At 50.2% G+C, this 21,884-nt stretch overlaps 1 protein-coding gene across 2 annotated transcripts; it reads right to left on the reverse strand.

Moving 5' to 3' along the window:
• Nucleotides 1-213: 213 nt before the first annotated feature.
• Nucleotides 214-13,308, reverse strand: LOC100349526 (inactive pancreatic lipase-related protein 1). Of its 2 annotated transcripts, XM_002718730.4 has the most exons (13): nt 13,200-13,308; nt 13,065-13,113; nt 12,374-12,528; nt 11,749-11,874; nt 9,979-10,113; nt 8,586-8,694; nt 7,744-7,863; nt 7,523-7,642; nt 5,998-6,116; nt 5,013-5,142; nt 3,017-3,125; nt 2,292-2,459; nt 214-334 (listed from the first exon to the last, which is right to left on the reverse strand). In XM_002718730.4, the coding sequence occupies exons 2-13, from the start codon at nt 13,111-13,113 to the stop codon at nt 253-255; spliced, it is 1,422 nt and encodes a 473-aa protein (XP_002718776.3). In that variant the 5' UTR covers nt 13,200-13,308; the 3' UTR covers nt 214-252. The 2 variants fall into 2 exon arrangements, with proteins under 2 accessions (XP_002718776.3, XP_089169745.1); XM_089313619.1 differs by lacking the exon at nt 13,200-13,308 and having other exon boundaries at nt 12,955-13,069.
• Between the last annotated feature and the right edge of the window lie 8,576 nt (nt 13,309-21,884).

Below are 21,884 nucleotides of genomic sequence, written 5' to 3' on the forward strand. Positions count from 1 at the left end.
GCGGGGCCCAAGGCTCTGCTGAGGCCGGACTCAGACTCGGGTTCTGCTGTCAATCACCTTCCCTGGGGAGAAGGGGCTGGGGGGGAAGTGGGGTGCGTTGGGGAGTCAATGGAAAGAAGCCCCAATGCATGCAAATGCTTCTGGATTATTTAAACCATTAGTTCCCACAGTCCCCTAGGCGGCAGCTGACGTCAGAGACACACGGCGGCGGCAGACAGATGCGTGGGGGGATTTTATTGACATGCATGGGGCTCACACTGAGCCTGGAGCTACACAGGGCAAGACGGTCAGCAGAACGTCTTCTTTCACGGTCTCCTCGCTGCAGAAGTCGTACCTGTGGAGACAAAGTGGTGCTTTCTAGGCCCTGGGCATCTCGGGAAAGCCACGGCCCTGTGAGCTGTTAGGCAAACTAACTGCGACACAACTCCAAAGGAACGAGGAACGCTGTAGCTGTAGCCTGCAGGCGAGGGGCCCACGGGCCAGGTGCTGTGGCTCCAGCTCGGCGCCTGTCGCCTGGTCCCGTGTCCAGCAGGGCTGAGGCCTCCTGAGGCTGCGACTCTGACGTTTCTCACTCTCTGCAGGGGCAGGACGGCCTCAGGGAATGACGGATTGGGCTTACAGGGGGTACCTCTCTTCCTGGAGCCCCCCAGGGGACCCCACTGAACATTCCAGGAGCTGTGACAGACTGAACTCTTTATGAGCTACCGGCAACTTGCTAAGGGCTCACCTGTGTGAACTTCGTCCTCCCCACACGTGGGAGGAGGTCTGCTTAGTGGGCCTGCGTTACAGCAGGGGAAACTGAGGTACAGCGGGCTCTCAGTTCATGAGTGGCAGAACCAAGATGCACACACGGGCCCATCTGATCCCATGGCCCAGCCTGTCTGTGGTCAAGCTTCCCCGGCCTTGTGGTCCAGACTGGGAGTGAGGGGAGCTGGCCCTGCCTCTGGGTGCCTCCTCCCACCTTCTAGCTCTGGCCTGGGAGAGGACTCTGAATGTCAATGTCTTCATTTGTAGAGAGGTGCTCTGTGTAACGTCCCATGACATTAGAAGTAAAACAAAAAAACTGGTAACTATACTTATTATTTTTAAAATGTTATTGGCTAGCTCATTAACAGCAACCTATGTGAATGATTTGACTAATTCAGTTTGTTGTTGTTGTTGTTGTTTGACTCTGCGAATGAGTTAGAGAGGTTTGATGCTGGTTGAGACCCATCTCTATTTCTCTCCTCTGTTATCTGGCATCTGGCTTCTCTCAAGACAGAGGCGCTCTGGAGTGGGCGGCTGGGGAAGCAGCACGCACCTTGGAGGTAGCCTCAGGTACCTGCACTTCCATTTCTAGGAAGCCTTCGCCTTTCCTCAAAACCCCAGGCAGGAGCCAGGCCCGGCTGACTCGGTCTGGGGTGTGTTACCTGTGGGAACTCCTCTCCCAGTAACGCCTCTGGTTTCTAAGAATCCATCGACATCACTTCTTGTGATGCGCTCTTAACCACTCAGTTCCTGGCTGCAGGCCTTGGGGCACGCCTAAGGGGGCCCTGTGCCACCGATTTTGGAGCAGAGCGGAGCTCCTGGCTCACTGACCATGGGGCTGGGCCAGCCCTGGCATTGCTGCCTTGTCGGGATGGGGAGAACCTCACAGAGCCATCCAGCTTGGTGATTCGTGGCTGTGACAAGGGGCAACCTCCATGCCACTCACTCTGCCAACCCACTCCCTACCCCTGGGGAAATGTCATTTGCCAGAGCATGGGCCCAGCAGCCCCACCTAACCCTAAACACCAGTGGCTGAGAGCCCAGACGCCTTCCCGCAAAGCCACACCAGGAATGTCTGAGCTGGGGAGGGGGAGTTACTCTGCTCCACTCTGGTTCTTTCCACGTCCCTCCAGTGTCCCCTTGCCCTACCCAAGGCCCTGTGCTGCTTCAGGCACGAGCAAGGGAAGCCACAGACAGAGTGCATAGCCCACAAGGACCGCCACCTCCATGTGCTCTTGTTCTAGTTCACATTTTATGTTTTTTCCTAAAACTCATTTCTTTGTCCTTCAATTATCCTGAAATGTCATTGGCCCTCTCCACTCTCTAGCTCATACTTCTAACCTTGAAACTTCAGAAATTATTTCCTTGTTTCTCTTTCTTATTTTGCCCTCTGTTTCTCCTTGGAGGCCAGGTCCCATATTTTGTATCTACACAGGCAGTAGTGAGAACCCGTGTAAAGTTCACCAACAGAAATGATACGAAGGGTCTTCATAAAGTTCACGGAATACAGGGATCCTTAGGCACAAACCAGCAAAGATACATACACGGTCTTGTTTTCTCCCTTTTGCACGGTGATCTTAGCTGCACCCACTTTGGGAAAGGTTGGGTTCACCACGTGGTTATTCCAAAGAAACTTGACTTTCTCAATCGTTCCCACATCAAGATCTGCATCGAACTCCGTAGAATGGGTGGAGCCTGGTTGGATGATCCCCCTTGAAACAGAGAAATAAAAACATCCCCTTCATGGAAATGAGTTCGAAAGACCCTAGAAGGCCATGCTGCTCTTTTTGCCTTTCCAAATTAATCTTCAAGTAAAGGGTGGAGAAATGGAAGAGCCAATTGGGTGCTGGCAGCCCTCAAACTAGGATTTAAGTTTTGTTTAACTCAAGTTAATTTCTACTCAAAGCTGCCTTATAGAAAATTATATAATTCCTTTATATTATTTTTATTTTTTTGGCAATACAGTAATAATTTAGCTACTTAATTTAACACAACAAGTACGTATTTTTGTGCTAATTGGGAAACAGAATACCTGGGATAATGTTAGATTTTGTTTTTTTTTTTCAATCTGTTCTATTGAAAGAGAAAGAACCAAGTGCCTGGGTGTATAATAGAGAAAACAAAATTCATTGGCAGAGTCTGTAATTAACTTCAGTAAATAATTTAAAATCCATTGATATCAAAGAGATGATAGGTTAGGTGCATGGTTTCAAGGTCATGTGAATCATCAAATGAGATACAGGAAGCAGATTCTGCAATGAACTCATACCTGAAGACATCATACTGGTGAGTGTTTCCTTTGCTTCCAAACAAAGCAACTTTGATTTGACCAGTGGCTCTTCTTCCACTCAGTGTTACGGAAACGCCGTACCTCCAGCCTACGTGCAGGATGGAAGAGGCCAGTCTATTACCCATGAAATAGGTAGCCCGAATCCCAGATTCCTTACCCATTCCTCACACGGAGGCATCAGGGCAGGAGAAATTCTTCTTGTTCATCTACTACTCAAGGCGGGCCTTAGGGGGAAGCACTTAGCCATCAGTGGTCCCTGTAGACATCCTGTGCCTCATCACTGAGCCACTATCAGAGGTGGCTGCTTACGCCCGAAGTAAATTGAAACACGGTCACAAGTTCAGTTCCTCAGGCTCACAAGCAGCACTGCAAGTGCTAAGTCGTGATACGGGCAAATGTCCCGGACAGGCCCGAATGCACCTTCACTGAAAGTTCTGCAGGACAGCGCAGCTCTAGAATGGCAGAGCTGTGAGCCGGGGAGAAGAGAAGGAACAGGGCTGGTCTCTACATTTGGGAGGATCGCTCAGGACCTGGACAGACTCCAGCACACAGCAGGTGCATGGTCAGTCATCACCCAGACTTCTACCTGGAGTTCTGTCCCAGTGCCCAGAATACACACAAACCTGCACAAACCCCCAGAAAAACATACCTGCAAACCTAGGTGTGTACACATGCAAACCTACACACATAGACACACATGCGTACATGCAAACATGCCTAGCAACACACCCACACATACTCACATGAAAATACCCATGCATGTGTGTACAAGTATAAAAGCACACACAAACACACACGCTTGGCCTAACTCACACTCGTCTTTCATATCCTCTCTTGTTCCCAGCCCTCCCGTTGGGCGGTGTTGGATCTCCAGTCAATGCCACGGAAGCCACCCACCAAGCCCACCCCACTTGTAGCTGCTGGGTTGGTTTCTGTCTTCTTGACTGAAGTAAATTGCAAGGGAAGAGTGTTTTGTTCATCCCTGCGTCCTCAGAGTTTGGCATAGTCTGGGGCCCATAAATAAAGGCTGGTTGGGGAATGAATAGACGGCGTTGGGATGTTTAATTTGTTTTGTCAAAATATGGGCAAGTATGTCATGCATCACTACATTAGTGGAAGGATTGATTCGCCAGTGTCATTTGTAAAAAAATGTATCTCCGTAGTGATGGAAATGGTCTGTGTGCTGATTGTGGCAATGTTACACAACTATTCATTTGTCAAAGCTCATAGAACCATACGCTCAAAGGGGTGAATCATGCTGCGTATAAATTATACCTCAATAAATCTGACTTTAACAACTACACAAGACATGTGTTATATTTATGGATTTCTAGTCATCTATTTATACAAATATACTGTTTCGGCTTTTACTTGGCCAAATCTTATGGAACTGTAACAGGGTGGCTGACATACAGAGTGGCCCAAACATGCCTGGTCTCTACCCTTTGTCTTAACCCATTCAGCAGGTTTTGGAGAGAAGTCACCCCTCTTCCTGTTTTCCACCCTCCTCTCCACCAGAGAATTAGCTCCTGGGTATCAGGGATTCATGGACAAAGAAGGAAGCATGGAGATTGGAGGCGGGCTTTTCCACGAGCCAAGCAAAGAGCTGGCACCTAATGAAGTTTGCTGAGGGAACAGAACAGGCGTGTGTGACGTCATCTTGGAAATGGAAGGGACGATGAACTGTGGAGTGGCAGAAATTCAGGGCGGCTGCTCACAACGACCAGCGCTGCCAGGGTCCCCTTAATTTATCCTCTTCACTTCTGCCCAAGTCGTGCCACAGAAATAAAACGAAAGCAATGTGGGGGCTCTTTCTAAATCTCAGTCGACTCTTAAATGGCATAGTTTGGGTGGATGTGCCCTTTTCTAAGAGGAACAAAGTGTACCCACAAATATTTCCGGCCAGAGTAAGCCCTCCATTTGTAACAGAAATTATGCTTTCTTTGCCTGAGCAGATGGTCAAAGACCCACTTACGTGCAAAGTTTCTGGCCTCTCCAGTGTTCAGGAAGAATTTCCGCTGCTCCTCACGTGTCTTGTTGGTGAACTTGTCGGCGTAGTGGCCCATCTGAGGACACCCTTGATCTGGACAGGGGAAGCACTTGTTCTGAAGAAGAGACAGGTGGAGATGTTGTCTTTTTATGACCCATGCATCCGCGGGAGCAGACACTCACTTTTCCCACAGCCTAAGCGTCCTCGTTTGTAACAGGAAGAACATTGGAAGAGACAATCTCTAAATTACCTTTGTGTTGGCCAAAGATCCCAACCCTGATGCACAACACATTAGAATTATCTGGGGAGCTTTAAAAACCGCTGATGCCCAAGGCCAGGTTAGAGCAGCGACAGCTTGCATCCCGTCGTGTGCTGGTGAGGGATCAGCAGCAGATTCTCCAGGACAGAAAGCCCTGGCGGCAGCGTCTACCAGTTTCTGCAGTGTGAATCCTAGGCCCTTGTCAGTTGCAAGCTACCCGCATGATGGCACTGAATGTGGGTAGGGAAGGGAAGCACACATGGCTCACGTGAGCCAGAACAGAGAGGGGCCACTGTTTCATTTCTTCCATCTCCCCTCTTGTCGCCCGCATGGCGCGTAGAACCCCAGCAGTCACCTTCCCTTCTCGCGATGTGTGAGCTCTCCTCTCACACATTCTTTTACACTTGCTTTGCCCTTGCTGTGCCCCTCAGCCCTCTAAACTGTCATTTCCCAAGTCATATTCAAATGCTGCCCCCTGCAGGAAGCCTTTTGAACCTTGTATGGACTGGCTGTTTTCTCTGATTTCCCATTCCCACATAACTCACTTAGAATTTTAGCCTCTCCTACCTAATGCTCTTTAACATTTTCTGCCTGCATTCCACAAGACCACGAACTCTGAAGGGCAATGCAAAACACACGAATCCCAGACACAGGAGGCCCACAGCCCCACAGGTGGCTGTGTCCCTCACTCAAGGCAGGACGTGAGCTTACAGACTGAAAGTCCTTGTAGGAAGTGCAGGGGTACGCAGCGAACCCGTCAGGGTTGAGGATGCTCTCTGAGTAATACTTGTAACTTCGTAGGTGATTGCAAGCCACAAAGTCCCGGGTTCCTGGGGAAGAAATGAGAAAGTCTGCACATGTGGTCAGGGGGCCATGACAGCCTCGTGGCTGCTCTCTGTCCAAATGGGGTGGTTCCAAAAGGGAACTCTAGGTTTTAGAAAATCTAAATCGAGTCCAATGTCCAGCCATAATAACGACAATGGACACACAGAGAGTGCTCCCTGTGCTCCGTGCAATGTTCTGATCGTTTTACATGTGTTATCTGTATAATCCTCACCTTTCCTGGGAGGTGGGTATCGTGTCATCCATGTCTTATGGAAGGATCTACAGATGACAGCCTCAGAGTTACAGATGACAGTGAGTATGTTGGCAACTAACCCCAAGCCCAACCCTGTAACTTCTAGCTCAGACCAGGTGGGACTCGAGGTGGCATGATCTCCAGATGTGACAAAGCCAGTGCAAAGACACTTTGATGCTGCACTAACGCAAGTGAAAAGGAGCTGTAGGTGGCTTTAAGTGAGCATCACTGTCATAGTGTCTCGATCTTCCATAAACCTCCCTTGGTTTCCTACAACTCCTGCCAAGTGACAAATGTCATAGCACGCCTTTCAGACCTGGCTGAATTTGTGTGGCCACTACTGATGGCGAGTTTGGATGATCTTTATCCATGCAAAGTCTCACAGGCTGAAAAAAAAAATAACACACAAGTATCTTCATCCTGAATAATTGCTTTGCCAAGCCAATTTGAGCAAATTCAATAAAAATCTGTATTCATTAGATTTGGTCAGACCACTAAGGGTGTTAACCTGCGTGATGCCACACGCAGTGTTTGGCGGAAACTTCAAGCTGTGCATTGTCCTTGCGCTCTCATGAGATACAGCACGTCCGGACCTGGAGGAGGCTCCTGGTTCCCAGGTGTGCTGAGGTCAGCAACAAATAGTCGCCATCGCCACAGCAGTCTCCGCTCTCAGCTGCCTCGCCAGTGGCTGCTCCTCATCCCTATGCAACGTCGGCGAGCAATGACTCCCAAATGATTTTGCCATGGAAACCATTGGGAAGTTTCCCCATCTGTCTGCGGATTGGAAACTAGTTACACAAGTTTGAGCTCAATCACTGGTGCCAAAGGAGAGCTTGCAGAAACAGGCCCTTGGGTGTAGTCGGGATGTTTGTCCTTCTTGTTTGCCCCCTCTCTGTTCGAGTGATGGAATCCCAGCCTTCAGTGCCTGGTCTGTGATCCTTTGCTGTGTGTACCTCCCAGAACACGCACAGCAATGTGTTAGGAAGTGCAGAATCAGCAGAGCCAATAGAGAACAAACACGTGGCTATGCTTTGCAGAAACCAGGTCCAGAGGGAGAGCTGCACGTTCTCTCACTCCTAAGCTCTGCCACGGCCAGGCGCTGCTCACCCCCGGAAAACGATTCCCTCCTCTCTCCCCCCGTCGCCACCCGCACTGCACCTTCCCAGATGCCGTCCAGGTCCAGGATCTGCGACAGCGCGTTCTTCTTGCAGCCCGGCATGTTCTCTCCTCCGTTGGGGAAGAAGTCGAGGTGACCCGCCATTTGGCTCATTCCCAAACCTAAAATGTGTGGAACAGCATTATGTGGTTTAATGTGATGTGGGCGCTTGTGGTGGAAGTGCAGCCACACATGCTTGCAGCCGCCGCACCGCGAGGCTCACCGAAGGACAGGAACGAGGGAGCTGCGTCTGTGTGGATTACATCAACCAGGTCAGCATCGGAGGGATCAAGTCGAACCTCTTCAGGGGTGCCCTCGAAACTCGCTTTCACGGGGTCCAACCCTGCAAGAGCGGAAAACGCCACGGAATGGTACACCTGACTGTAGGCGCCAGCAGCACAAGGTGTACAGTTGCCCAGGCTATGTCTTGCCCAACTCAAGGGATGCCATACCTTGGAGTCATGGCGTGCTATGGCCCTGCGTGCAACTCTAAGGACAGGGAGTCTCAGTGCCGCGCACCACAGAGGGGCCCAGTGACATGGATAGAGGAGGGCGGATAGACAAAGGGATTTGGATCTTGTTGGTGCAAGGATTTCTCCCCATGTCAGATTCTCCCATTTATTCTTGTAGCTTTCTTCTCCGACATGGTCTTTCTCTTTCCACGGTGGAAGGAAAAGGGTCAAGCAGAATGGTGTCACAGCGAAGAAAACACGCTGTGGGTTCACCAGGCTCTGCTTCCCTACTTCTTTACTTTTTGGGCAAATTGACCTCAAGTAAGTCACTCAATCCGTCAGTGCCTCTGTTTCTAGATTTTCTCAAATGAGGTGATAATGGCACCTGTTATAGATTAAGTGAGTGAGTCACTAGCATGGAGCCTAGCGGCCAGCAGGTGGTCATGGGGTAGAGGTAACCAGAGGTAGAGGAAGCGCTGGGCCAGCTCTGCCCACACCTGCCCCTGCCAAGGGGACCGTTTGCCTCAGGGCTGCTCCGAGCTGGGCTGCAGTATTATGGTCACATTGTGGGGTTACTGGGGACCAACCCTGGGGTCCTGCCCCGGGGCCTTACCAGTGATCCTGCCCAGGCCCGGAGTCCTTCTGCCTGCCTCGCCAGCCACGTGGGCCCCCAGGCTGTGGCCGATGAGGTGAGCTTCGGAAGGCGAGTAGCTGTAGTTCGTCTGGAGAGGCGGGGGGATTGCATTTGCAGGGCATTCTTTGGCTTTAGTTTTTCTCATATGCCGACCTGGTGTCAGTCCCTCTGCTAAGACCTTCCATGGATCCCACGGCTCTCAGCATCAGTCTCTCAGGGCCTCAGCACTTGCCTGAGTCTTCTACAACTTTCTTAAACTCTCCCTAACGTAATCCATTGTTGAACTTTCAAATCCCCCATTGCATCTTATTCTTCCATCCTCTGGACCTGGTTTATATTTTTCCCATCAGGGTCCATCCCCACACTCACCTGCCCAGCTAAGATCAACACAGACTAGCCTTCAGCTTTCCATTAGATGTCTCTTCCTGGAGAGATGTCCTTAATCCCACCCTACCCCCCCTCAGTCTGGAGTAGCTGCCTCCCCTGGGCTCCCATCAAACCCATCCTCTGCCAGTTAGAACATTCTACTAGACCACAGCTAGAGCCATGGCCAGTCACCACTGGTGAGAACCTTGAGGGCCGAGGACTTCGTCCTCCTCTTTACCCATCTCACACTCCTGACGCTGTGCTCCAAGAGCACTGGGTGAGCAAACACATCCAGCAGCCCCGTGCAGAGACACCACCCAATGTGCCCATTTATCAGCCTACAGCGCCTCTTGTACACACACCATGGGTTTGGACTTCCGCAGGGGTGCAACAGTAGTTGGGAGCAATTGGTTCTTTAGTAGACCCTTCAGCTATGAGACACAAATGGTGTGGACCTTGAACTGGTATAGGAGACAGTCACAAAGAACTGCTGACTCAACTGAAAGACTGAGCTAAAATCAAAGACCAGGGTAGGAAGACTTGTCAACTGAACAACTGTGGCAGAAGGAATTCTTCCACATCAACAGGCAATGGGGTCGGAATCTGCCCATTGCACATCCTGCTATCAGCTCCATTTGGGTCTCCCTGGCCATGTCCCGCTTTGCCCTAGATGGAGCCCACCTGGTGTAGTAGGTGGCCCTTGGAGCTGCCTGTTCTGGCTCAAAAGACCACTCCTACTCACCGGCCTTATGATTTTGGGGGCAAGTTAGTTAACCTTTCTGGGTCTCAGTTTCCTTATCTGTGAATTGAAGATGATCTTAAAAGCTCTCACTCCCTAAGTGTTGGCTGGTGTGATTTTTTTCATCTACTGGGGTATCATGATGAAGGTAAATTTCAATATTTTAGAAGATCCCCAGAGAAATGCCACTGGTTTCCAGTTTATCTTTAATCCACTGCTCCCCAGCTGCACCCACTGGCGCTGCCTGCCCCCAGCGGGTCCACTCACCGACAGGATGCTGAGCAGCTGGGCCACCTGTGCGCCCACCACCCGCACGTTGTTGGCGGCCTGCGTGTAGCTGGTTTGGGAGCCCTTCTTCCAGTCCACACAGATACAGTTCACCTCTTCCACTTCGAACATGTTCTGGAGTTGGGAGATACCAGAATGTTACCATGGGGTCCTGGGGATCCCCACCCATGGCCGCTTCTCTCTTCTCCCAGCCTGGTGCAGAGATGAGACAGAGTGTAGTAGGGAAGCCTGCTGCTAGGAGTTATCCCTCAGGACAAATGCCAAGAGTAAGGCAAACCAGCCCATTCCCTCGCTACCCTGTAGGTTAAAACCCGGCTACTACTCTCTGGTTTTCTATGGCCAAACCCAATCAGGTGGGAAACAATCCCATTATTAAGCAAGCCCCGTCCTGCAAAGGAAGAGGCTCCTGTGCAATCTTGGGCGCCCAGAGTCTGAATGACCTGGTGCGTTCGGCCAGGAGCGGCTCTTTTGGTCTCTTGGCAACGCTCCAGCCTGTGGGGCATTCCCTGGCCTTGGACGAGGATGGGAAGCTGTCTCCTTTTTGCAGGTTCAGGCTGTCTCAGTATGTCACGGGGTAAACTCAGATGTCTGAGCAATAGACGTGCAGCAACAGAAAGGCAAGGCAAGGATTCTGAAAGGAAAGCTTGCGGGTAGTCAGAGGAGCTGAATGCAGCCAGGCAGCCTGAATTAAAAAGGACGCTCTACGGGGAAAATCCAGTTGGGGACCGTTCACATACGTGGCATGGATATGTGTGAGCCCATCCATGCAGACCCTAAGAGTATTTTTCCCAGGACTTTTTTTTTTTTTTTTTTCAAAGTAATCCTGAGAACTCTCTCACAACCCTGGAGAATTTGGGGGCACCTACTGTCTCTCTAAGATGCTTTTTAATGATAGGCCCAGAGCGGTGCTGAGAGTTAAATGCCTGGCGATCCAAGGCTGCAGGCCGAATGACCTTAGTTTTCTGGACTTGTGATTTTTCCTGTTGAAAGTGACTGTTGAGATGCTTATTAACCTATGTATTGGCCAGCAGACTGCTGGGGTCAATTCCTAGATGATAGAAAATAAATTGAGTCAGTGCACATCTGACTCACATCTGAAGGAGGATGGTATCGTGTGCGTGCGTGCATGCGACTTGCACGTTGTGTACACATCACTGTGTGCATGTATGGGCACGCGTGCACACACACGTGTGCTCCTACCAGCAGATGCGGTATCACAAGTACTTGTGGCACTTTCTGTTCTGCTGGGTCAGTCATCCTGTCAATCTTAGTTCTCCTTTCAACAACACACCTCTGACTATCAGGAATGTGGCAAAGATTTGAGCCCTAAGAACAAAATCCCTTAATTACAGAAATACAGAGAACCCTCCTGGGAAATGGAAGCAGAAACGTCAAGCCTTGATCTTGAGGATAGACTATGGCACTTGGGTCTTGAGGATAGACTATGGCACTTGGGTGCTACTTCAAGAGAACAGTGGGAGGAGGGCTTTGGTTCACATTGAAATGTTGTTGCTTCGGGCTACAAACGTAGTCCAGAAACACAGGAAGAAAGGCTTATTTTTGGAAGAGTGGCTGACATGTACGATTGCCCATAGATACAAGGTACCTGATACGTACAGATCTCCTGTAAGTAAGAGGCACCTGATATGTACAGATCGCCTGTTTTCCAGTCGGGGCATAAAGTGAGGCATTCGCAGGAAGCGGAGGCCGGGCCAGCAGGGCTGCCCGGGGGTCAGAGCCGTCTCCTACCTTGCACATGTCTCCCACCCAGCTCTCCTCGGCCTTGTCTATGAAGCCGTGAATGATGAACCGGGTCTTCCTGTCCGTTTGAAAATTTGACGCCTCGATCGTTGATGGATCAGAGAGGGAGAGAATCTGTGACAAACACAGAGGTGCCACATGTGTCATCAGTCCAGTCCTGAAAGTTTGTTTCTCTCCTTCCCCATCTCTGCCTGTCCCAAAGCCTTGCGTTTTCAAAGCTTTGCAAGTCACTTCTTTGATGCAGTCCACCCCGACTTCCCCTTCTCTGCTCCCTCCTGGGGCCAGCGATCGCTGCCTCCACCCAGTCTGCATTAGGGCTCATGGTCTCACCTTCCAGATGACTCCCGTCAGCTCTTTGCCCGAGACCAGAATCACACAACCAGGTGAGGCTCTGGCAAATGCGAATGATTCCTTCATTCAAACTAACGTTTATAGAATTTCCTTTGTAAACACTGACTCTGTCCAGGTCCACCTGGGCCTGGGAGGCCACTGGAGGCACGGAGTGGGGCAGGGCACCATGCAGGAAGAGGTGCAGAGGTACGGACCTCAAGTCCTGCCGGTGGGCACAGCCGCTACCCGGGGCCCAGTGACATGAACGTGACCGAGGTCTCACCTGGAAGGAGCTGGGGTTCTCGTTGGTGTAGAGCAGGAAGCGGGTGCCAATCAGCTCAGGGCTCCAGGGCAGCATGTTCAGGGGCCTCATGGCAGTCCCAGCCCAGGGCTCGGCATCAGAAAAGCACCCCAGGTCCTCATAGCAGACTTGTTTTCCTAGAGACGGAGGGTGAATCTGCTCAGCGAGGAGCTCCGAGGCCGGGCTCTGGGGTGTCACTGCCACCCAGGCCTCGTCACTCTCCGGGCACACTGCGCACTGCCTGGCCTGGAACCTGTCCCACTGCATCCCACAGAGACACCAGCGTGCATTTGCTTAGCTCCACCATCAAGTCTTCAGAGTCCCCTGGCTCATCCTGGTCTTGTCTGATGCATCTATTTGGGTGACGTGATAATGGGCGTTGATAGGCCAGTGTGTGAGCCCAGGCAGGGGTTTAATGCTTTATCTAGAAAAGTCTGGGCTCGGGCACTTGGACATTAGGGCAGACCAGGGTGTGTGTGGGGTGCTCTGCCGTGGGTGGATCCCCTCAGACTGCTCTACTTCTCCCAGGTGGAGCATCGGCCCCCCTCCCCTCTCTCTAGAACCTGGAGGGGCTGGGGGCTGCTGGAGATCCCGCCTTGGCCGCAGCTTTCCCTGACCGGTGCAGAGAGCGTGGGCTGAGCCCTTCCTGGGGGGCAGCTGCGACGTTTCTCACCTGTGGCTGCTCCCAGCAGGAAGAGCGTGAGTGTCCAGAAGCCCAGCATCTACGGGAAACACACACACACTCACCCTCACCAAGTTGCCGGACGGCTGGGTGAAGCCTCTCAGGCACCCAGGGCCGCCTGCTCACCTCTGCTTCGCAGCCGGCGTGGCGAGGAATGGCGCAGGTGCTTTGCCGCGTCTGATGCTCCAGGCGTTCCCTCCTCCTGGATCGAGTGAGCAGGCTGTTTTCTATATACCCAGCCTTATCGTTTGGACGCTACTTCAAGCAACAAGCAGGCGAAGATAGCACTGGCTGTGTGTATTTAGTATTTTAATCTGGACAAATACCCAAGATTACTAATGGCGGTCGAATCTTCCCACAAGTCTGGGAAGAGAGGAGAACGCTTGATTAAGAGGGGGAGGCACGTCGCAAACGTTGCACCTGGGGTGGACTTGTGAGCCACGTGGGTCCTCCTTTTCCATTTTCTGTTTCATCACCAAAGCAGGGAGGACATAACTTAGAACAGAGAGGAATGCCCTAAGCAGCTACAGTAAAGGAAAGTGGTTATGGAGACATCCTGTCCCTGCCTGTCTCTGCCACACTCTGGGTCTCTGTCACTGGCCGGGCAGCAGCACCAGGCACAGGAGCTTTGCAGACAGATTCACAGCCCACAACAGCCCTGGCCACACCCTCTCATTGCACACCTGTTCCAGGTATCTATTGCTGTGCACTGAGCCGATCTAGGGCATAATGGCTGAAAAGAACAGCAACCATTACATTCACTATCATTTGAATAGGGTTCTGGGGCCCCCCCAAAGCCCACATCACATCTGCTGGATTTCCCCAGGTTCTCTGCAGTTTGCACACCTGTGGGCGAGACTGGGCCCCTGGGGGCCATCATGTTTGAGCCACCGATGCCTGCATCTGTGAGCAGCCCAGCCAGTTCTCACAATGGTGCAGATAAAGCACCGCACGGCAAACACCGGGTGTGCCCCCTCATTCCCAAGTTAAATAGCCCTCAATGTCAAAGCTTGCACTCCCGAGCACTGAAACACGGGTATGGCCCTGAGGGTCTCTGACTGAGAAAATGGAAGGCACTGGCCCTGCAGCACTACAGACTGGCAGGTGGCAGATGACAGTGATTGAGGCTTGCCAAGCAGAGTCACAAGCACTTTATACGCGCAAGTCTTAGAGCAGCCGAATGTTCCTGTCCTTAACAGATGTGGAAACTGAGGCAGAGGGATAAAGACATCAATTGCCTACACTGTCATGCAGCTGATGGGTGATGAGGTAGGATGTGAATCCAGGTGATGCAGAATGAACTAAGACGTTGCGTGGTTGATAACTTGTTATCCCGAGCAAGCAGTCAACAAGCTTTGCCGGATGCCGATCACACAGAATAGGGGAGATCCTTACAGAGAATAAACCGAAACACAAAACACATGTCTCCTCTAAACCTGCCTGGCCTGAGCCACCTGGCAGACCTGTCCAGGTGATGAGGTGGTTAAGCTTTGGAATTTCGCTTCTGCAGCCTAGGAAGGTGTTGGCGTCGTTTTCAGACAGTGGTGAAGCCAAGGTAATTGTGCTTTTCCTTGGCTCTGCAACACTTGGTGCTGGAGGAGGGCTATGGGTGGACAATGGCTCATCCCCTCTGAAAATGCAGGTTGAGGTTTCTTTTTAAAGGTTTATTTATGTATTTGAAAGGCAGAGTTACAGAGAGAGAAGGAGAGACAGAGAGATCTCCCATTCTCCTGTTCAACTCCCCAAATAGCCACAATGGCCAGGATTCAGCCAGGCCAAAGCCAGGAGCTTCTTCTGGGTCTCCCACATGGGTACAGGGACCCAAGAACTCGGACCGTCCTCTGCTGCTTTTCCAGGTGCATTATTGAACCAGTGCCCATATGGGATGCTGGCGCTGCAGGCTGGCCCCTCAGGTTGAAGTTTAACCCCCACTGCAAGGTGTTAAGAGGGGAGAAACTTGATCTGACTGTGGTTTTAGGGTTGGGGACTTTGGGGTATGGTCAAGGTTAGATGAGGTCATCAGGGTGGGGCTCTCCTGACAGTGCCGGTGACCTGGCTGGAGAGAGAGTGCGAGCGAGCAGAGGACCTACAGCTGCACCGTCTGTCCTCACCAGGCGATGCTCTGTGCCGCCTCAGGACTCCCCCAGCAAGAAGGCCAGCACCTCCACCGGGCCCAGAACTGCGAGACAATACACCCTTGACTCTGTGACTTCCCTAGCATTATGTTATTAGCAACAGAGATAGACTAAGACCGAGATGTGCAACACTGATGGTGGACCAACAGGTCCATGATGGGTGGGTGTCCGAGCACCTGTCTGCCTCCTGGATCTCTTCTCTCACTGCTTTCCATGGAGCCCTGTGCACCGGCCATGCTGGCCTCCACCATCTGGCCTCACCATCTGCCCTCCACCATCCAACTGGCCAATGCCTTTCCCAACTCAGGGCCTTGGCCTTTCCTTTTCCCACAGCCCGAAACTCTCTTCCCTAGCCCTCCCCCGGGCTTCTTGTCACTCCACAATTGCTTTTCACTGTCACCTCTCCAGTGAGGCCTCCGCCGACCACCGCTGAAGCCCCTCACTGCACTTTGCACCCACTGGCCCTGGGGTCCCGCTCCCTAGCACCTTGCTTCTTTCCCACAGATCCTGTGATGCGTTGTAGAAATCCGCCTTGTCGATCTGTCTGGTTATCTGCTGCCGTTTTTCTATTGCGAGCCTCCCAGCATGCAACACTGCAAGCACAGAGAGCGCTTCTGTTTCGGCCACTGCGCAGCGTCAGCTTCCGGAGCCTGGCGCTTACGTGGTTTCAAATGAACGGAACGGTGGTTGCACACGTGAGGGCGTCAGAGGCACTTTGCCTCTATTCACAGGGTGAATTTCAGCTTTGAGAAATGTGAAAAGTCAGTTTTTTTTTCTTTAAACATTTTATTTATTTGTTTGAGAGGTAGACTTACAGAGAGAGGTAGAGACAGTGAGAGAGGTTTTCCATCGGCTGGTTCACTCCTCAAATGGCCACAACAGCTGGAGCTGCGTTGATCTGAAGCCAGGAGCCAGGAGCTTCTTCCAGGTCTCCCACACGGGTGCAGGGGCCCAGGGATTTTAGCCATCTTCTACTGCTTTCCCAGGCCTTAGCAGGGAGCTGGATCGGAAGAGGAGCAGCCAGGACTTGAACCGGTGCCCATATGGGATTCCAGTGCTGCAGGCAGAGTCGTCCCACTAAGCCACAGCGCTGGCCTGACAAGGGCACAGTTTTTACGAGTGGAAGAAGGCGTGTCCTTCAGAGAGGCGGGGAAAACATGAGCATCTGGAGTTAGACGCAGGAGGCAGGGGCACGACAGCCCCGTGGCCATTCGCCCAAGGATCAGGTTCCTTGCCTGCTCCTCACCTACCCACCAAATTCGTGTGTGTGTGTGGGGGGGGGGGCTATGCCCACCTTGAAGGGAGAGGCCCATCCCTCAGGGCTTCATGGGGCAGCTGGGGTTCAGGACTGATGTGGGGGTCCCCTGAGCAGGGAAGGGGAGTAGTGGCCTCAGCAGCCACGTGTGGGCTCCGGAGTTCTGGAGGAGGCGCATGGGCATTTGGGGGTCGTTTTCCTTTCTGAAATCAGTTTTTATTTGGGGGTCAGCCTCGTGGCGCAGCGGGTTAAGCTGCTGCTTACGAAGCCCACATGCCATATTGGAGTGCTGGTTTGAGTCCCAGCTGTTCTGCGTCCAACCCGGCTTCCTGCTCATGCACCTGGGAAGGCAGTGGAAGATGGCTCTAGGGCTTGGGCCCCTGCACCCACGTGGAGACCAGGATGAAATTCCTGACTGCTGGCTTCGGCTTAGTCCAGACCTGGTCGTTGAGGCCATCTGGGGAGTGAACCAGCAGACGGAAAATCTCTCTCTCTGTCTCTCTCTCATCACTCTGCATTTCAAGTAAATAAGTACATTTTTATTTCGCTCATGTGTGTGATAGGTAATATATGCTCCTATACATACCATATCAAAAAGCAATATGTGCAAAACAAAGCAAAAAAAAAAAAAAAAACCTTTGCTTTTCAGCCCCTCTGTGCCCTTCCAGAGATACTCTGTACATATAATGTGTAAGTATGTGTAATTTTATTTTAATAAGCATGCAAATGAGTAACACACTCTGGCACTGTTTTACAGCCTAATTTTAAATATTTTCCTCTTTGGCTGGCACTGTGGCACAGTGGGTTAATGCCCTGGCCTGAAGCGCCAGCATCCCATATGGGCACCGGTTCAAGACCTGGCTGCTCCTCTTCCAATCCAGCTCTCTGCTATGGCCTGGGAAAGCAGTAGAAGATGGCCCAAGTCCTTGGGCCCCTGCACCTGTGTGGGAGACCCAGAAGAAGCTCCTGGCTCCTGGCTTCGGATTGGTGCAGCTCTGGCCATTGAGGCCAACTGGGGAGTGAACCATCGGATGGAAGACCTCTCTCCCTCTCTCTGCCTCTCCTCCCTGTGTGACTTTGCAATACTGTGCACTGAATATGTACTTAGTCAGCCCTCTATTGGTGAACATTTGATGGTTTTACAACTCCTACTGTTAAAAACAATGCCTTAGTGGATACTCTTACGTGTTTGTCATTTTCCCTGTGGATGGGCATATCTGAGAAATGAAGTCCTGCAAGTGGGATTTAAGGGACACAGGTACATCCATGTAACATGCAGTAGCTGTGGCCCACCAGGTCTTCACCAGTCAGCTCCTCCCATGGAAATCCCTCTGCACTTGGCTTTTCCTTCCCTGTCCTGAAGAGCAATGGAGTGGAGACCATTAGCGACGAAGCGGGCAGCTTTTCGTCTTCCGCCGCAGCACTGTCAGCAATAGCTGAGACACGGAGCCGGCCAAGGTGTCCGTCAGCAAATGGCTGCATCCAGAAAGCATGACACAGACACACAATGGAGCATTATCCAGCCACAGGTGGACAAAATCCTGCCATTTAGGCTAAATCCAGGGACCTGGAGACATTGTGTTAAGTGAGTAAAATAAACAGGTAACGTTTTAGAGATATGTTTGTTAGGTTTCTCTTGGTTGTGAGCAACAGAAACCGATTCTGGCGGGCTAACTCAGGAGAGAGAGACTGATTCACTGGGAGAACAGCATGTTGGGGCATCTCATGGCACCATGAAGTTGTTGAACCATGAGACCCAGGGAAGCCCAAGAACGGAAGCCACGCTGGAGACTTCAACTGAGTTGTCTTCTGCCCCCAAATGCCTCAGACCTGGTTTTGTCCCCAAGAATCCCTGACTCTGTGCATCTCAGGAAACTGTCCTGAATCACCAGGCGTTTGGCCAGGAAGACAGCAATCTTTAATTGCTTTACCCTACACTAACAGTTTACTAATGCATATATTTTAAAGTTTTATATATTTGAAAGGCAGAGTTACACAGGGAGAGAATTAGAGAGAGAGAAAGAAAGAGATCCTCCATCTGCTAGTTTATTCCCCCAGTGGCTGTGATAGCCAGGGCTGGACCAGACCAAACCAGGATCTTGGAACTCCCTTCAGGTCTCCCATATGGGTGGCAGGAGCCCAAACACGTGAGAGCCATTTTCCACTGCTTTCCCAGGGGAACCAGCAGGGAACTGGATCAGAAGTGGAGCATCTGGAGCTCCAACTGGTGCCCAAGCGGGATGGCAGCGTCATAGGCAGAGGCTCAGTCCGCTGTGTCACAATGCTGGCCCCATGATACTTATTTTATAATTTCTAGAAACACATGCCTTCTCATAGAGTATACAAATTAATTTAATGTGGAACAAGACATATTTATCAATAAGCCCAACTATATTGTCTACTCCAAAGAGTTTAAGAAGCCAAGAGCATTGGAATTTCTATTTAGCAATTGATGTTCCAATATTTGAATTTACTTGAAATGACTCATGAGTATCTATTTCTTAATTTAATGACAGAGTTTTAAGATTTCAAATCACATGAAAAGTCCATCTGTAATTGTATCACATCTACAGTTACCTACTTCTTTTTAACAGTTATACCTGGATCACTTCTGAAAACTGGAATATTAGACAAGCATGGTTGTCATTTCAAATTGTTGCTTTGTCAAATAACAACCCTAAAAGAAAGCTACGCTCGATAGACAGGAAGAAGTGGACCCTGCATTGCACATCCCTCTGCATATATGTACTTTGATCAGAATTACACTTTGAGGATCTTAATCTAATGGATTAAATATAACCCTATGTGGCCATCACACTGAGCAAAAAACGTTCACATCTCTGGGACATCTTCATTTTTACTCCAGCGACAAATCTGAAACCCGATTATTTATGAAAGATTTAGATCATGTGAACTGAAAGGCATTTGGTTTTCATATTTGTAATCTTTGCCATTTTAATTTATTTGAGCACTCATTTGCTGGGAAGCCAGAGGAAATACAGTTCCTTAGGGATTTTGTCATGTAGAAACAGTAGGCAACATGTGCACACGCATAACACACACGAACCCATGCAAGTACAAAGATCTTCTAGCTTTCATTTTAAATTTTTAGTCATGGGACCAAAACAAAGAAAACCTTAATCCAGAGGCAGCAGTTCCTAAAAACAGGGTTGAGTCCAAATTATATTTCTGGGAAAAGTAGGACAAGTCAAAGGCACGTATTCACGTGGCAGAACTTTGAGGTTTTCATTTGCCCTGATGGGTGAGCAACCTTGTAAAGGGTGTGGCCCACATCTGCAGGTCAAGCAGTGCCCGTACGAAGTTTGGTTTTGGGGTCGGCGCTATGGTGCAGGTTAAGCCTCTGCTTGCAGCGCTGGCCTCCCACCTTGGGGCCAATTTGAGTCCCAGCTGCTCCTCTTCTGATCCAGCTCCCTGCTAACTGGCCTAGTAAAAGCAGTGGAAGGTGGCCCAAGTGCTTGGGCCCCTGCACCTCCGTGGGAGACCCAGAAGAAGCTCCTGGCTCCTGGTTTCGGATTGGCACAACTCTGGCCACTGTGGCCATTTGAGGAGTGAACCAGCGGATGGAAGATCTCTCTCTCTGTCTCTCCTTCTCTCTCTCTGTAATTCTGCCTCTCAAATAAATAAGTAACTCTTTTTTAAAAAAGAAGAAGCTTGGTTTTGAAAAGCCTCTTTTAGCTTTGTTTTTCTTTTCCCCAGTTTCAAATGAGTTTAAGGCTTACCTGTTAGATGGTCACATTTTTAGCGGGGACTGTTTGTAAAAACAAACCTCCAAAGGACCTTGACTTTAATAACAAAATTGTCTTCCTTTGGCTTGCCAGTCTGATTTGTTTGACTAATCAGTGCAAGCAAGAAACATTATTAGAAATTATTTTTGGAAGGTTATTTGTAGGTTCCCTCCCCAGGTTTTCCTGGCTCAGGTAGCAGACAAAGCGATTTTTGGGACACACGAGAGAGCTCTTTTAGGACTGCTCTGAGCTCCAGATTTTGACCAAGGCATACAAGTGGTTTTAAAGAAAAGGTAGAATTGGTTGGTTACCCCCTGTCATTAGGCGTACAGATGAAATCAAATGTTAATGTAGGCGTGTAGCACTACGAAGTATGGGAATTGAGGTACTCGAACAAGAAGGGTGGCTTTGATGTAAGGTCGCAGTGGACTTTGCGCAAGGTTGTAGGCCTGGCAGAGAATTTCGTGACTAGTTCTTATCAGGCAGGCACACGTGAGATCCCTTCCTTCTTAACCCCCCAGCTTTATGCTTTTATTTTTGGTTATTTATGTTGCCAAAGTGACTCCTTTTGATTTTGACAACTTCACAAAATCAATACCATTCTTAACAAGAGGCCTTTCAAAAGATGTATCTTAAAAATGAAATACTTTATACTCCTTTGTCTCTTCTTTTACTTAAGTAAATTTCCAGACAACCTTTTTATTCATTGATTTCATTCATTATTTGCCATCTTTATTAATGCTGATTAATAAAATTTCATGAGGTACTCTTACTGACTATAATTATAGATATTTATTAAACACTCACACATGTTGTGTTGGCCTCGCTGCCAGGAAATGCAGAGCTTTGGAAAATGCCATCTATATACTGAAGATGCCAGATTTTATGTCTAACTCAAGCCTCTGTCCTCAATTCTGTGCTCAAAAATCTGATGAGCCTCTCAAATATGACACGACTGAAATGGACATCTGACCTGTTCCTTCCAAAGCATCGTACAATTTATTGTATAATTTCAGGCAATGGCAACTCCATGTATCCAGGTGCAGGGAGACACAAGCATCATTCTTGACTTTCAAGGAGGTTTTCACTCCTGCTCCACCTGGTCCAGGTCCACGGGGGACTCCTGGGCGTGCTGGGACAGGCTTAGGCCAATGAGCATCTTCTGCTTTCCCTGCCGTGGGCTTATCAGAGACGATCCCAACAGGTTGTAATTGTAATTGTCAGGACATAGGAGGCAAGAGATGTATGTTCTTGCTCTTACTAGATGCAATAAAGGAAATCGGGAATCCCAATTGTAGCCAGCCCTCCTTCAGTTTGGAGGAGAGCCAGCCTTGGTATAAAAACATCTGCATAGCCAGCAGAGGACGCGGCCAGAAGAAAGTGGCCCTTGCCAAGGTCACTGGGCTGCTGCATCAACACGACCTGAAGCCTCCCCCACCTCTGGACTTCCCAATCACGTGACCCAAGATGCTCGCTTGTTGTCAAGCCAGATGGAATGGAGCTTTTGCTTCATGCACCTGCAAGCCCTCTCTATCTGACACAGATGGATCATTCTAGAACAAATCTTCTCGTGCTAATCAGTTAGAATGTGTTTTGGTGAAACACGACATGGAAGCTGTTTTCAGTTTCTTACATTTCCATTCCTCTGCGCCTTTACCTAAGCTATTCCCTCTCC

The sequence above is a fragment of the Oryctolagus cuniculus genome, chromosome 15 (genome assembly GCF_051225735.1).
Source record: "Oryctolagus cuniculus isolate XC-2025 breed Fujian yellow rabbit chromosome 15, ASM5122573v1, whole genome shotgun sequence".
Taxonomy (NCBI): Eukaryota; Metazoa; Chordata; class Mammalia; order Lagomorpha; family Leporidae; genus Oryctolagus; species Oryctolagus cuniculus.